Genomic DNA, 12,517 nt, shown 5'->3' with positions numbered 1-12,517 from the left:
ACTCGAAATTAATTCCTAACTTTTGTCCGGCAGCCCTATATTGCAGATAAAATGAAGGGTATACACATTGTTTTGTGTCCTAATATAACAGATTTAAGAGAAGTATACAGCAAACCTAGATTAGCTATAACCGTATGGTTTCAGAATTGGCTACAGGTTGGTTATCTGCTGTATATTAATTAAAGCAGCAGCTACCATTCTCTAAAACTTTTATTGGGGCGTTGGTTGTGGATGAACGTGCGGACAAGGTCTTTCTGGTTCTCCTCTCGTCCAAAGAATCTTGAGCTCGCCTCTCTTTTTCCCCAATGTCAAGAATGTTCCTGCAACAAAAAAAAATGCTTTACATGTTTCAATCCTTTTCAATCCTACTAGCCGGGCCGGGGTCAAGAAGGCTCCGAAACGATGGCATAGCTTCTTGAATCTCCATAATCATCAGAGAACAATACTCCCTAAAAGAATAATGATATGGCTAGTTCGGGTTTGTTTTGTTTAATTTTGATCTTCGTTTTCATTTGCCTCATGCTAAATACAAATAGCCAAAAATTACATTTGATAATGCTGTCTTTTTCATAATTTTAAAGATAAAAGCTGAAAATTACTGTGTATTTATCACATGATTGAATGTGTAAAAGGTTACTTTTATTGACAAAAGCTCTCCCATCCCCAAGCCCAAAAAATTGGTTGGGTTGATGTAAGGATGGCTAGAAAATCAAATGGAAACAAAAACATAAACTCTATTTTGGTGTTCTTAGTTTTTCACCTTTTTTGAAAACAAGAAATGAGACAAAACTGAAAATGGCGACTCAAACAAACCCTTGTTCACATCCATGCCTGTGGAAGTTAAAAAATTAAAATAATTGTCAGGGTGGGGCCACGTACCTAGAGTGAAAGGAACAATGTAAAGCAGAGCTGGTTGGCCATGTCCGTCCATCAAGTTGAGTGCCACATACGTTATGAGGAGACCTATACAGAAAATTTTGCACAAAGTTAGATTAATGATTACTTTGAGAATTAGTGCAATCCATAGACACAAGCGAAACGGTCACAAGAATTATCCCACCTCATAGCTTCATCACTAGAAAGAGTTGAACTGTACTAGCTTGAGATCTGGGATACCATTCGTCTATTTGTATTACTACTTATCATCACATTGCATTATTTTTACAGAAACACTTCCAAAACTCGAGTCGAGGAAAAGATATAAAAGCAAAGAAGCCAGAAAGAAAATGACAAATGGTGGAGTTAAAAAGATTTTTTCATACCTAATCCATAAGCGATCATTGCCCATAAGAAGTATCCACCTTGCAGATTCTTCTTTGACAGCCAATCATACCTGCAAGGATCAAACACATCAATCTGACGACAGTCCAGGAAGAAAAAACCTGGTTGAGCACAACAAATCTAATGCGAAGAATTCAATGCTCAAATTCCAAAATCAATAACTTGGAAATAGAGTGCATAGAAAAAATAGAAATACTAAACTCCCTTGATGCGTCACTAAGGAGAAAAGGTAAAAGGTCCGAGTACTGCAGGTAAAATCCTAGGAGAATCAACGCACTAAATACATTATGCTAGTGTTGCAGTATGGTATCAGGTAGGAGTGTCAACCAAGGAGACATGTTTGAAGACAAAAGATGCCATGGTGCATTTTTCATCAGCACTCATAAATATTATTCCCGGAATCAACCAACCTTAGTGAAAATGCTACTAGCAATCCTGGTAAGATAATGTCACCAAATCCTATGATACTGTAGCCACCCCAGGGATCAAACATTCGAGGAATCTTTAGCAGCATTGGTATGCCATCTTCTCCGCTATTGTCACCACGAGCAACCTGAAGTAGAAGTAAAGGGACTTGGACATTTATATGCATAGGTCATTTGTATATTGTACAGGTATGCCAGGAATGTCTTAAAAGAAGTACTTACCACAATCATCACACTCTCGTGGAACCACCATTTAGAAACAAACACCCAAAAGATATCATAAAAGAAAGCACAACTGAGAAGAATTGTTCCAACCTGATTCCATCAAGAATGTCATCATTTTACAACACTATTTGAGAGCAATGAAAAACTAATTCAATAGACATTTGTTATGAACAAAAGATTAACAAATGAAACTGTTTCTAGAGCATCCAGTAATACACAAAGAAGTACATCTAACGCCAACCATCTTAACATGTCAAAAATTGGTGTTAGATGAAAGACCTGAAACAGTAGAATATGGTTTCTTAACATCACAAAATTGGTGGGACCAGAACCTAGTAATGGCATTTTATTGTGCTAGATGAAAGACCTGAAACAGTAGAATATGGTTCTCCCTAATGACATGCTGCAATAGACAAGGCAGAAAATGAGGAAACTGGTTCAAGACTTAAAAGAAGTTTGAAGTTCAACTTCTCTGGGCTGTACAATGGGTAAAGAAGATTTAACATCAGCCTCTTAAAGGTGAATCAAAAAGTAAAGACCCAGCATCTGCACTTGTCATTAAAAGAAGGAAAGGGAAAAAAACAAAGATGACAAGGAAAGCAAGAAGTCTATCACAACAACCGTCTGATTGAGAACGTCAAAAGAAAGTACAAAATTTGTTGCCTGCCTAACAATAGAATAAAATATCACCTTCAGATTAGGAACCCGTATAATCTGGAGAACTGTGATTATCAAAGCAATACCCTGTTTAGAGACAAATGGATAAAATAATCATTAGTTGGATCCATAATCAGTTCTATAAATGGCCTTGCTTGGATATGAATTTAATAATGCAACTGCAGCATCCATCACATGGAAGAGATGCGCATTCTCTAGAAGCAGGGGAGCCTACATTATCATGACAGTCAGCACATCAGACTATTCTAAAATGTGTATTTTTCCTTGTCCAATCATATAGATTAACAGAACAAATGCAAATCATCTCATTAGAAGTATAGGATAATGCAAACAAGGCAATCATGTAATACACACAAAAATTAAGGTTCAGTGCAGTAAAAGAAGCAATGCACACAAAAATGAAGGCTAACTCAAAACATATAACATGGCTGAAACCTTTTCCTCTTTAACAAAAAATACAACAGCAGGATGTTCTGATTGTCTTCTTTTCTTCTGGGCAAAGGGTACAAGGGGAGAGGAGGTGAGTGTGTTGTACAGTTCTCAGTAACAAAAGTTGATCAACTAAAAATGTTGAACTGTTTATTTGCAGTCACTGTTGAAGCACCTTCTCTGTCAAACATATTGTTTAAACATCTTCTCTCTCCCATACAGATTAGGTGCTAGTACAACAACAATCCCATGCCTTAAACTGCACTAGGGGGGAAGTTAAGTGCTAGTGAAGTGAAAAAAATTGCAAATATGGATGGTTCTTTCAAATTTGACGTTTTCCCACCTGCAGAACTCCTAAATTTTAGGAAAAAGGCAGTTGTATCTTCATTAATTGTATAAGAGTTGTAAATGCGATAACAGGCAGGAAGTAACATTACAAGGAAGTAACATGATCACTTATTTCGTATGAGGGTTGTCTGAGGAAGGAGGCATTCTTTGTTTCTTTCTAGCTTCAGGAATCAAAACACATAAAAGTGATAGAGTTAAATAAAGAAAATACAGTAGAAAGTTGTTCCTTACAAGGATATCTTGTCCTATCCAAGCAAAGGAGACGCGGCGAAAAACAGCCCAAACAACAGCAAATACTATGCAGAATGGAGAGACAGCTAGTGTCAGATGTGATACAGCTCCAAGGAAAGGTACTTTGACAAATGATTCTGAAGAATGCTCAAACCATCTGAAACTATATTTTATTACATGGTCAGTTCATACTTCAAAAACAAATAATAGTTAATGAACTCAGCCCCAAGAAAAATAACAGAACCATAAGTAAAACATACATACCTTGATAACAAAGCCACCAAACAAGTTTGCAGACCCTGTAAATACAATGAGACCCAAGATTCAGCATTCATGAAATGTGAATAAAAAATTCATAAAATATAACGCTCATGCCTTGATCAATTGTCATATCCCAAATTCTCCCTACATGGAAATAACCAGATTCTCAAGTTTATGTCAGGTTTAAAGCTCAAACCTCTGTGCCTGTGTTACAAGAGCTATACATTTTGTTTCTGTGGCAAACAAAATATTACACAGACAATGCCTTGAGGGCGTAAATCCTGTACGAGAAAAAATCCCCAAGCAAGAGAAACCTGTACATCTAGAGGCATGGACAGGTCATCAATTGAATGAACAGGAGACTAGAGACAAGAAGGGGAAAAGAAGAGGGGCAGGGTGAGGGGCCTATTCGACCATGTCTGTTAAATAAGATCAATTAAGTGAAATTAAGAGACTTGTTCACAAAGCTGTAGGAGAAGGCCAATTTGTTTATAGGCAAAAGACTAGTTTAGTGCCTGAAGTACATCCAAAGCTCAGTTTGGTGCCTATGCTTTTCTTTTTTGGACCATTTACCTGACCTGACTCCACTTGATGGTTCTTCTTACGTTCTAGAGATTGTTCTAGAACCCATCGCTTATGATGGGTGAGATGAGAGAGAAGAAGAAGAAGTTGTGACCCATTGAGCACCATGTGAAGAAGCCATGACCCACCGAGCACCATAGCCACAGTTGCCAACACCTTTTTCTTCACTGTCACCACTGCAAGACCGCCACTCCGATCTTGTCTAATCTCCCTCCTCCCTCAATCTTTGTTGGCCGATACCCCCGGTACCAATGTTTTGCTTTCTCTCTGTGCTCTAATCTGTTACTGACTGATTGGATTAACAAAATTGGATATTCATTGACAGACATCTGGTGCGGCTAACAGAGATCTGAATCACGTTAGCCACGCCAGTAAAAACCGTAAAGTTGAGTTGATTTTTGTTGTTCATGTACTAAATTGGCCCCAAAAAACGTATAGGTATCGAACTGAGGTTGAGTGTATACTTCAAGTACTAAACTGGCCTTTTGGCTTATTTATATTAACTTATTTGTGTTGGTAGGTCATTTTTAAGTTCCAACCTACTTTTATATTAAGGATTATGATATCCACATTCATATTATGGATGTGTGATAGGCACATTACCACTTTTTAGTAGTTGAAATATCACCTGTATGGAAGCTGTGCCACCAAGAAACAAGAGGTATTCATATTTAGTGCAGATAAAACCCTAATAAATTCTTGAGTGTGGTTTTTGTGTGCAAGAAATTCCAGAACCTGAAACTTTGCCTTCCCTCTACTGCTGTTGGCAATCTACCTTGCCACATCTCATCTTTATGTCTCTCCGAACTCTGTTTCTTGCTATAACTTCTTGTTTTCTACCACTTCTACTTGGTTTCAGCAATGCCTTGTTCTCTGGAATCTTTCTCCTCTGTTTCTGCATCTTCTTGTCCTTCCTGTTTCTCTTAACTATTTCTGCTCTCCTAGTCATTTTATTTCTATTTTCTTCTCTTGGTTCCTCTACTGAATCTTCTTTGTTCTATTTCTTTGTGCCTTCTTCATCTGCTGAAACCACTGCTGTGTTCTCCAGCTGCTGCTTCCCCCCATTGTTACTGCTCCTCTTGTACAACTCCCAGTCACTAGCATCTTATGGTGCTAAATAAGTTTGGCACCTCTTTCATTTCTATGTATTAAAATATTGGCATGTCACTTTCAGTGGTTAAATTGAGTCCTATTACCATTTCATAGTTTGGCTTGTGCGGAGATCAGCCAATTGCTTGGTACATACTACTTCAGTTTTGCTTATTTTGTATAGATAGTGTACTTACTAGAATGTGAGGTATATGACACTGAATTTTTAAAGTTTTCCATATTCATGGTACAAAATATCTTGTAAACTTAGGCTGCATCTCTAACCCACTATCAGTTACATGTTTTCCATCATTGCTCTCTGCTTCTCTTAGTTTTCATTTTAAATGTTCAATGAATTCCAATTTGTGCTAAAACTATCATTTTAAAATGTCTCATGGTGTTCAGTAAATCTCACTGAGTTTGATATGCTTTGGAGAAACATCAAATTCATATTCTACCAATTTTTCTGATCAGCTCCCTCCAAATGGAACATTTTTGCAGTTTTCAAAAGAAAATAAACAATATTTTGTTGCTTGCTTCGGGGAAAGACCACCAGAAGTGAGCCATAACTATGCATACAGACACATATTGCAAGAATTTCAGATACACTAATAATTATGCAAGTCTACATACAGAAGAAAAGTTAGATGTTGGAAAAAGGAAAGCCTTTAAACAAGAATAATCAGGATTACTCCAAAAATTGGCAGTGCTGACAACAAACTACCCTGATGGCTTACTTGCTGTTAATTACTTAATTGGGATTTAGGTCTCAAAATTTTAGAACAAATGCTGATAAGTCATTACATGATGTGAGCATGCATTCAGAAAGTCTTGACAAGCATAATGGGCATACCTCTGCCCCACCAATGGCAAACAGAACCACCAGAACCTCAATAAACCAGAGTGACATCAGCTTGTAAAGCATGATCAAGAAACATGAAGCAATCACAACAAAGAGAATCGCTGATGTTGTGCTGATGTCTACCACACTGCTTGAACCAGGGGCCTCCATGCTCAAAAACTCATCGGAACCATCCTACATAGATGGCATCAACCCATAAATCAAGTGAAAGTAATAGAGCTTTCTACAAGTATCCGCATCCTGCAAATGTGAACCTTCAAGAAATAAGAATGCATAAGATAATGACCTTTAAGAGCTTGTCCTGTTCAATAGCTGCTTCCCGGGCACTCCATGCAGACCAATAGGAAGAACACAAGATTGTGCCAACAGCCATAAGCCACAAAAATACTTCAGCTACATCAACCTCTGGCCGCTTTGGGGAGTACAGCTGCACTTTAACTGAACAGGAAGGAACTAATAATCACTAACAACAAAACCATATTGCCTGAGGCAAAGAATACACATAAATAAAGAATGTTAGGGTCGCCCCCTAAGTTAGTTTAAAAACAGGGAGTATCTCTAAACTTCCAGAAATTACATTAAATACCCCTATTGTACAAAAGTTGCATTGCATTACCCCTCCCATTTCATAGCCTTTTGTGAGATGTTCCATCATCAAAATTGCTGAGGAACATCCCCAAATGCCCTCAATTTAGGTTAATGTCTATTACACCCATTGTAAGAGGTTGTAAGAATTAACAAAATGACCCTGTGAGATGTTTGCAAAAGCGCTAGTCCACCTGCAACAACGATGGCAACGGGATATTCAAGGTGACGAGCGGCAACAGCATGTTTGAGAGAATATTTATATTTGATTGTTTGGGGATTGATGAGTACAATCCAAGAAGATCATGGACAGATTTTGCGGTGGTCCTATATTGCCTCTAATCACCATAATTTGCACATCTGTGAAGAACCTAACCCAAATCTGAATCACAGCCACCAAAATCTGACAAATCCAGAAAAACTTCTTCACAAAATCTGAATCACAGCCACCCAAACAAAGCTTTCTTGATTCCGGGTACCAAGCCGAACCCAGAAATACCAATTTTAAATCCCACAGTTCTCTGTATTGGATCTCAGCTGAGGTAGAGCAAGCTACAACTCTACTCTGCTAACTGGATGGCAAGTTTTGGGAGGTGAGCCATGTAGAGTATAAAGAACAGCAGGGAGAATGGAAAGCTATGACCAAATTGAGCTATCGACAGCACAAATCCATGAGTTTATTTTCAGAACTTTGGTTGAATCAAAGAAGGCTATCTGATGGGGGTGGAACTGACCCTTCTGCTGGAAACTGGAAATCTCAAGGAGGCAAAGATCATCAAAGGGGATATATTTTTTGCAACTTGTACAGAGAAGAGATAAAAAAGGAGTTTTAACTTAACCCCCCCCCCCCCCAAAAAAAAAAAAAAAAAAAAAAAAAGATATAGATACAAGGAAAATTCAGTCTTTTAACTTGACTCAATATTTAATATTTTTCATTAAAATTGGTAAATGGTAGTTATATTTATTAACAGTTGTCAAACACAGAGGTGGTTAATGTAATTTCTGAAATGTGACAAGTACTTCTTGTATTTTCGTAAAACCTCAGGGGGGCATGGTATACTTTACTTGTAATTTTATGTAGTTAAACATGCATTTGCTCCTTTAATATTTCCCTACAACCACGCAGAATAAGGCTTACCATGAGAGTTGTTCTTCATAATGTCTTCCAAGCTTCTACCAGCATCTTGTGGCAGCATGACAGCAGGTATGCCTATTGTTACATCAGTTTCAGTTTCTTCACAGACCATCTTAAATAGTTCTGCACAACAAAAGACAGAAAACAAACAAATGAGATGTACCTGACTTGTGCTCTAATTACTTGTCAGTCTCACAGATAAAACATCATAATGGCTTTGCCTACAGCATTAATCCTTATTTTATTTCTAAAATATAACAACTTATGCAATTGATTTGCCTAATAGCTTGATTGTTTTGAACAAAAGGAGTAAATTATACATTATAATAAAACAGAGAAATGGCTTTAGACAGGAAATTCTCTTTGGACAAGTGTACTTAAAGTAGTTATCAACTGATTGTTACAACTAAGACAGTATGATTTCTAATGCCACCATGGCAGCTTCAATATGAGCACCCCTTACAATTAATCTTAATATGTATATGGAACAATTAACATTGACCGTATAAGATTGCTTATAACTTTCAAAAATCCATAGGAAAGCTAAAAAGCTTTTGTCCAGAGCTCCTTTTATGAACACCAATGTGGATCAATTTTACACAGGCAAATTATCCTAACCAAGAATAAGTAATATTATCAATGCTGGGCATCTGCATCCACATTAATAAATCAACTACAATTACACAACAGCTTGATTAGGGCATTGCAAAATACCTGTACGGTTGTTTATAATAAGGATGCCTGAAGCACCAGCATCTTCTGCAGCATTAGCCTTCACTGTGAAACTACATTGACCCCGATACACAATGATGACCTCACCAGTAAGCTACCAAACAACAAGACACTCCAAATTACAAGTTCGTGATATTACTTGGTGCACCTAATGCAAGTGGCATGCATCTATGACTAGAAAATGAGTGGCTAATGTAAAAACATAGTAGAAGAAAATGGAAACCTTGTTTTTCAGTTTACTACAACAATCAGGTGGATCCGCAAGAGCAATTTTAGTTTGATTGGCATCCTTCTCCTTTGATTCTAGGGTGACGCCAAAGCGAGCACCTACACCTACAAATTCGGCCACTTCTTTACCATCAACATAAGTTGGGACTTTCACCTAAAAAAACAGATTCAAAATTCAACTGTGAACTGATAGAGGAGTAAAGAATCAAGAAATTAACAAACCCTGCAGTTACAAACCATGGAGAAATGAGGTCACTTAGACAATGTAAGAAAAGTGTCATACATGCCATGCCGTCACACATGCTCAGTATTCAAATTCAAACCAATCTTATGCGGCACTCATAATTTGAAAAGCCAACAGTCACGTCAATTAGCAGATAAATATGCGATTGTTCGCATATGACCCAGAAAATACAGCTCCAGAAAGGCTTCGCAGTCACCAATTCAGAACATAAAAAAAGGTTACACTTATCAATAGGAAGAACTATTAGAAGAGACAGTTTCTACTGTAACAATTACTATTGTTTCCCCGTTAAAACAAGGAAACTTGAAGACCATCAACCATCAAATCAGTACAAAACAATTTTTAGCAACAACACTCCTGCAAAAAACAGGGGGCAAGAAACTGCTGAAAGTGTGAGAAAACCAATTTGCAAAATCATTTGGCTAATAGTTATAAATAAATAAATAGCATTAGAAGTAACACGGATTGTCAAAACAGGGAAGCAATAAGTAAAACCAGAATAATTCATAAAACAAATCCTAAAGATGAAGCCCGGGTAACAAAAAACTATAACGAAAGCATTAGTAACTAATGATGACAACATCAAAACCAACTGAAAGTGTAGAGGGAAAAGGGCAAATCCTGCAATTAAAAAAAAAAAAAAAAAAAAACTAACACCCCCTTCAATAAAATCCAAAACAAATCGAAAAAAACACGACCTTCTGCTGCAGGTCTCAATTTCCCCTGTCGCCAGCGCAACAATCAGCATAAATCCTAACCGATACAAACCCCAACTCTCTCAAAAACCATTAACTATAAATCTCTAAATTCACAAAAAAAAAAAAAAAATCCGCCTCCACTGTCCAACGTCAAAAGAAGCTAAAAAATCACACTCCACTGCGCGCATCAGTTTGTTCCATCACCACCACCATCAAGCCATCAATCACAGTCGCCTTCCAGCGCCAAACGAATACAAGCTCAAAGAAACCAGTACACGCGCACGTCTACGGATTCACACACACGAATATATCAAATAGACAGACGGAGAGAGACTCACCAGAACGAACTTGTTGTCGCAGCCAGGGCGCTTCGGGGCTTTATCGTCCTGGTGGACGATGTCCCCGGCGCCGGCTGGCGAAGCCCAGAGCAGTAGCAGCAGCAGCGCCGCACACAGAGCTGGCTTCGAGTCCATCGGCCGGCGATCGAGATCACGATCGAGGCGGTGCTTTGGTGAATTTAGGGCTTGGATCGTGGCTCAGGCGACGGAGAACCGGCAAAAAGTACAGCGACAGAGAGAGAGAGAGAGAGAGAAATGGCGGTGGAGACGACTGCTTTGCTGCCGTATTTAAAATACCGTACGCTTTTTATTTATTTGTTTGTTTGGTTCATTCTTCTCTCTCTCTCTCTCTCTCCCCTTCTTTCTACTCAATTATTATAAGTGTACGACAGGAGAGAGAGAGGAGGGGGTCATGTGAACAACGCGGTGCCCTTAACTGTTCACCTGACTTTCTTAACTTTTCTCTTCCACGCGCTGCCACGACCCGTGCCACTCGCCATCCTTCCGCACTTGGTGGAGAAATACTAATAGCATAACCCTTTGGTCCACCAGCGCGTCCTTATCGTTTCATTTGTTAAATTGAATAGATAGTAGAAAAAATAAATGTTTTTTAAATTAAAATATTAAATAATTAAGATAAAATTATAAAATATTTTAATATTTTTATTAAATTTTTTAAAATGTATTCACTGATATATATGATATTTTTTTTACCCATAATAATTAAAATAAGCTTATCATAACTTCTTATATAAAAAAATTTAAATAATAAATTACGTGACTTTTTTTTAATATGCGTTAAATAAATTTAACAAATGTAATTAAAAATACTTTCGTCTGAAATACTTTTCGTATCTTAATTTTTTAATTTTTATTTTGATTAATAAACATTATCTTAAAAATATATTTTTGGACTATTTCTATAATTAAAAAATATTTGATAATTACTTCGTAATATTAAAAAAATGCAAGAAAATATTATGAATATATTATAGAATGTGAATTTATGTTTATTTTTTAAATTGAATATATATTTTTAAAATTCTTCTATTCAAAATTATATTTATAAAAGACCCACATATTTTTTGTTATTTACGCATTTCTCGCATTCTAGTTTCTTATATTTTAAAAAAATATTATTTTTTCATTTTTGTTTTATATAATATATGTTTTTTGTTTTCATTTCCGTGCAATCTACTACGATCAAAAGGAATTAATTTGCATGTTGAGAAATTATTAAATAATATAATAAAACACTACACTATTTGATAAATTATTACATTTCTTTCAATTTGTTTTTAGAAGCAACGAATTACAATAAAACATCTACTCTCATTAACAAATTCAATTTGCCTTAATTTTCACCCTTGATATTAGATAAATTTTTAAATTTTCTCGAACTCTAGTAATGACATACAACAAAACACATTACTCTCAATAATAATTTTAAGGAAACTTGAAAATTTTGTTGAAATGTTGAGCAATTTAGAAAAATGATAGGTAAAATGATGAAATAGAATATATTGAACTTGTTAAAGTGATTGTGAGTTTGACTCTTGAGATGTCTTTTCTTGTGGGGGTCTCCGTCGCTCGATTCCATAATTGTTGATGGTAGATGTATGAGTTTGACTCTTTAAAACACGTGTTCCAACGTGACATGTTAAGTTAAAAGAATTGTAATCATTTGTTAAATAGTTTGAAAAGTATAGCATTTTGTTAAAATGTTTTTAAAAATTTTGATTGAATGTCTGCATGTAACGGTGTTCAAATTTCAATCTAAATCAAGAATTCAATTTGGATCAATTAATTCGATTCAAAATTAATTAAAATTTAGTTTACTTCTTGTTGTCTAGAAAAACACCCAATATGGGGTAAATTGAGTCTTTTCAAAAATTAATAATTTTAACTCTTTTAAAATTTTTTAAATTTGTGATCTTAATATATGATGATTGCAGTATGATTGAAATCAATAAAATCACACAACCACACAGAACAAAAGAAATTTATAGAGGTTCGCCTCTAAAAAGCCTAATCTTCTCTCTCGAGACTTAAAGGCTCTCAAAACTTAGTTTGAGATTCCACTAGAGAGAATCAACACTACATTTTAATTAGAGTTATAACCAACATATAATCTATTGCCTAAGCA

The 12,517-nt window shown here is 36.2% G+C and overlaps 1 protein-coding gene across 2 annotated transcripts; it reads right to left on the bottom strand.

The window, feature by feature from the left end:
• Positions 1–8: 8 nt before the first annotated feature.
• On the bottom strand, positions 9–10,696 carry LOC127814086 (signal peptide peptidase-like 4). 2 transcript variants are annotated; one of them, XM_052355337.1, is made up of 14 exons: positions 10,372–10,696; positions 9,087–9,245; positions 8,846–8,957; positions 8,135–8,254; positions 6,698–6,849; positions 6,403–6,585; positions 3,882–3,916; positions 3,618–3,774; positions 2,622–2,675; positions 1,929–2,021; positions 1,692–1,834; positions 1,263–1,333; positions 880–963; positions 9–320 (listed from the first exon to the last, which is right to left on the bottom strand). In XM_052355337.1, exons 1-14 carry the CDS (start codon positions 10,504–10,506, stop codon positions 211–213), a joined length of 1,608 nt encoding a protein of 535 aa, XP_052211297.1. In that variant the 5' UTR covers positions 10,507–10,696; the 3' UTR covers positions 9–210. The 2 variants fall into 2 exon arrangements, with proteins under 2 accessions (XP_052211297.1, XP_052211296.1); XM_052355336.1 differs by having other exon boundaries at positions 3,618–3,780; positions 10,372–10,694.
• Between the last annotated feature and the right edge of the window lie 1,821 nt (positions 10,697–12,517).

The sequence above is a fragment of the Diospyros lotus genome, chromosome 12, assembly GCF_014633365.1.
Source record: "Diospyros lotus cultivar Yz01 chromosome 12, ASM1463336v1, whole genome shotgun sequence".
NCBI classification, from domain to species: Eukaryota; Viridiplantae; Streptophyta; class Magnoliopsida; order Ericales; family Ebenaceae; genus Diospyros; species Diospyros lotus.
Note: the sequence above shows the minus strand (reverse complement) of the source record. Positions and strands in the feature narration are given on the sequence as shown.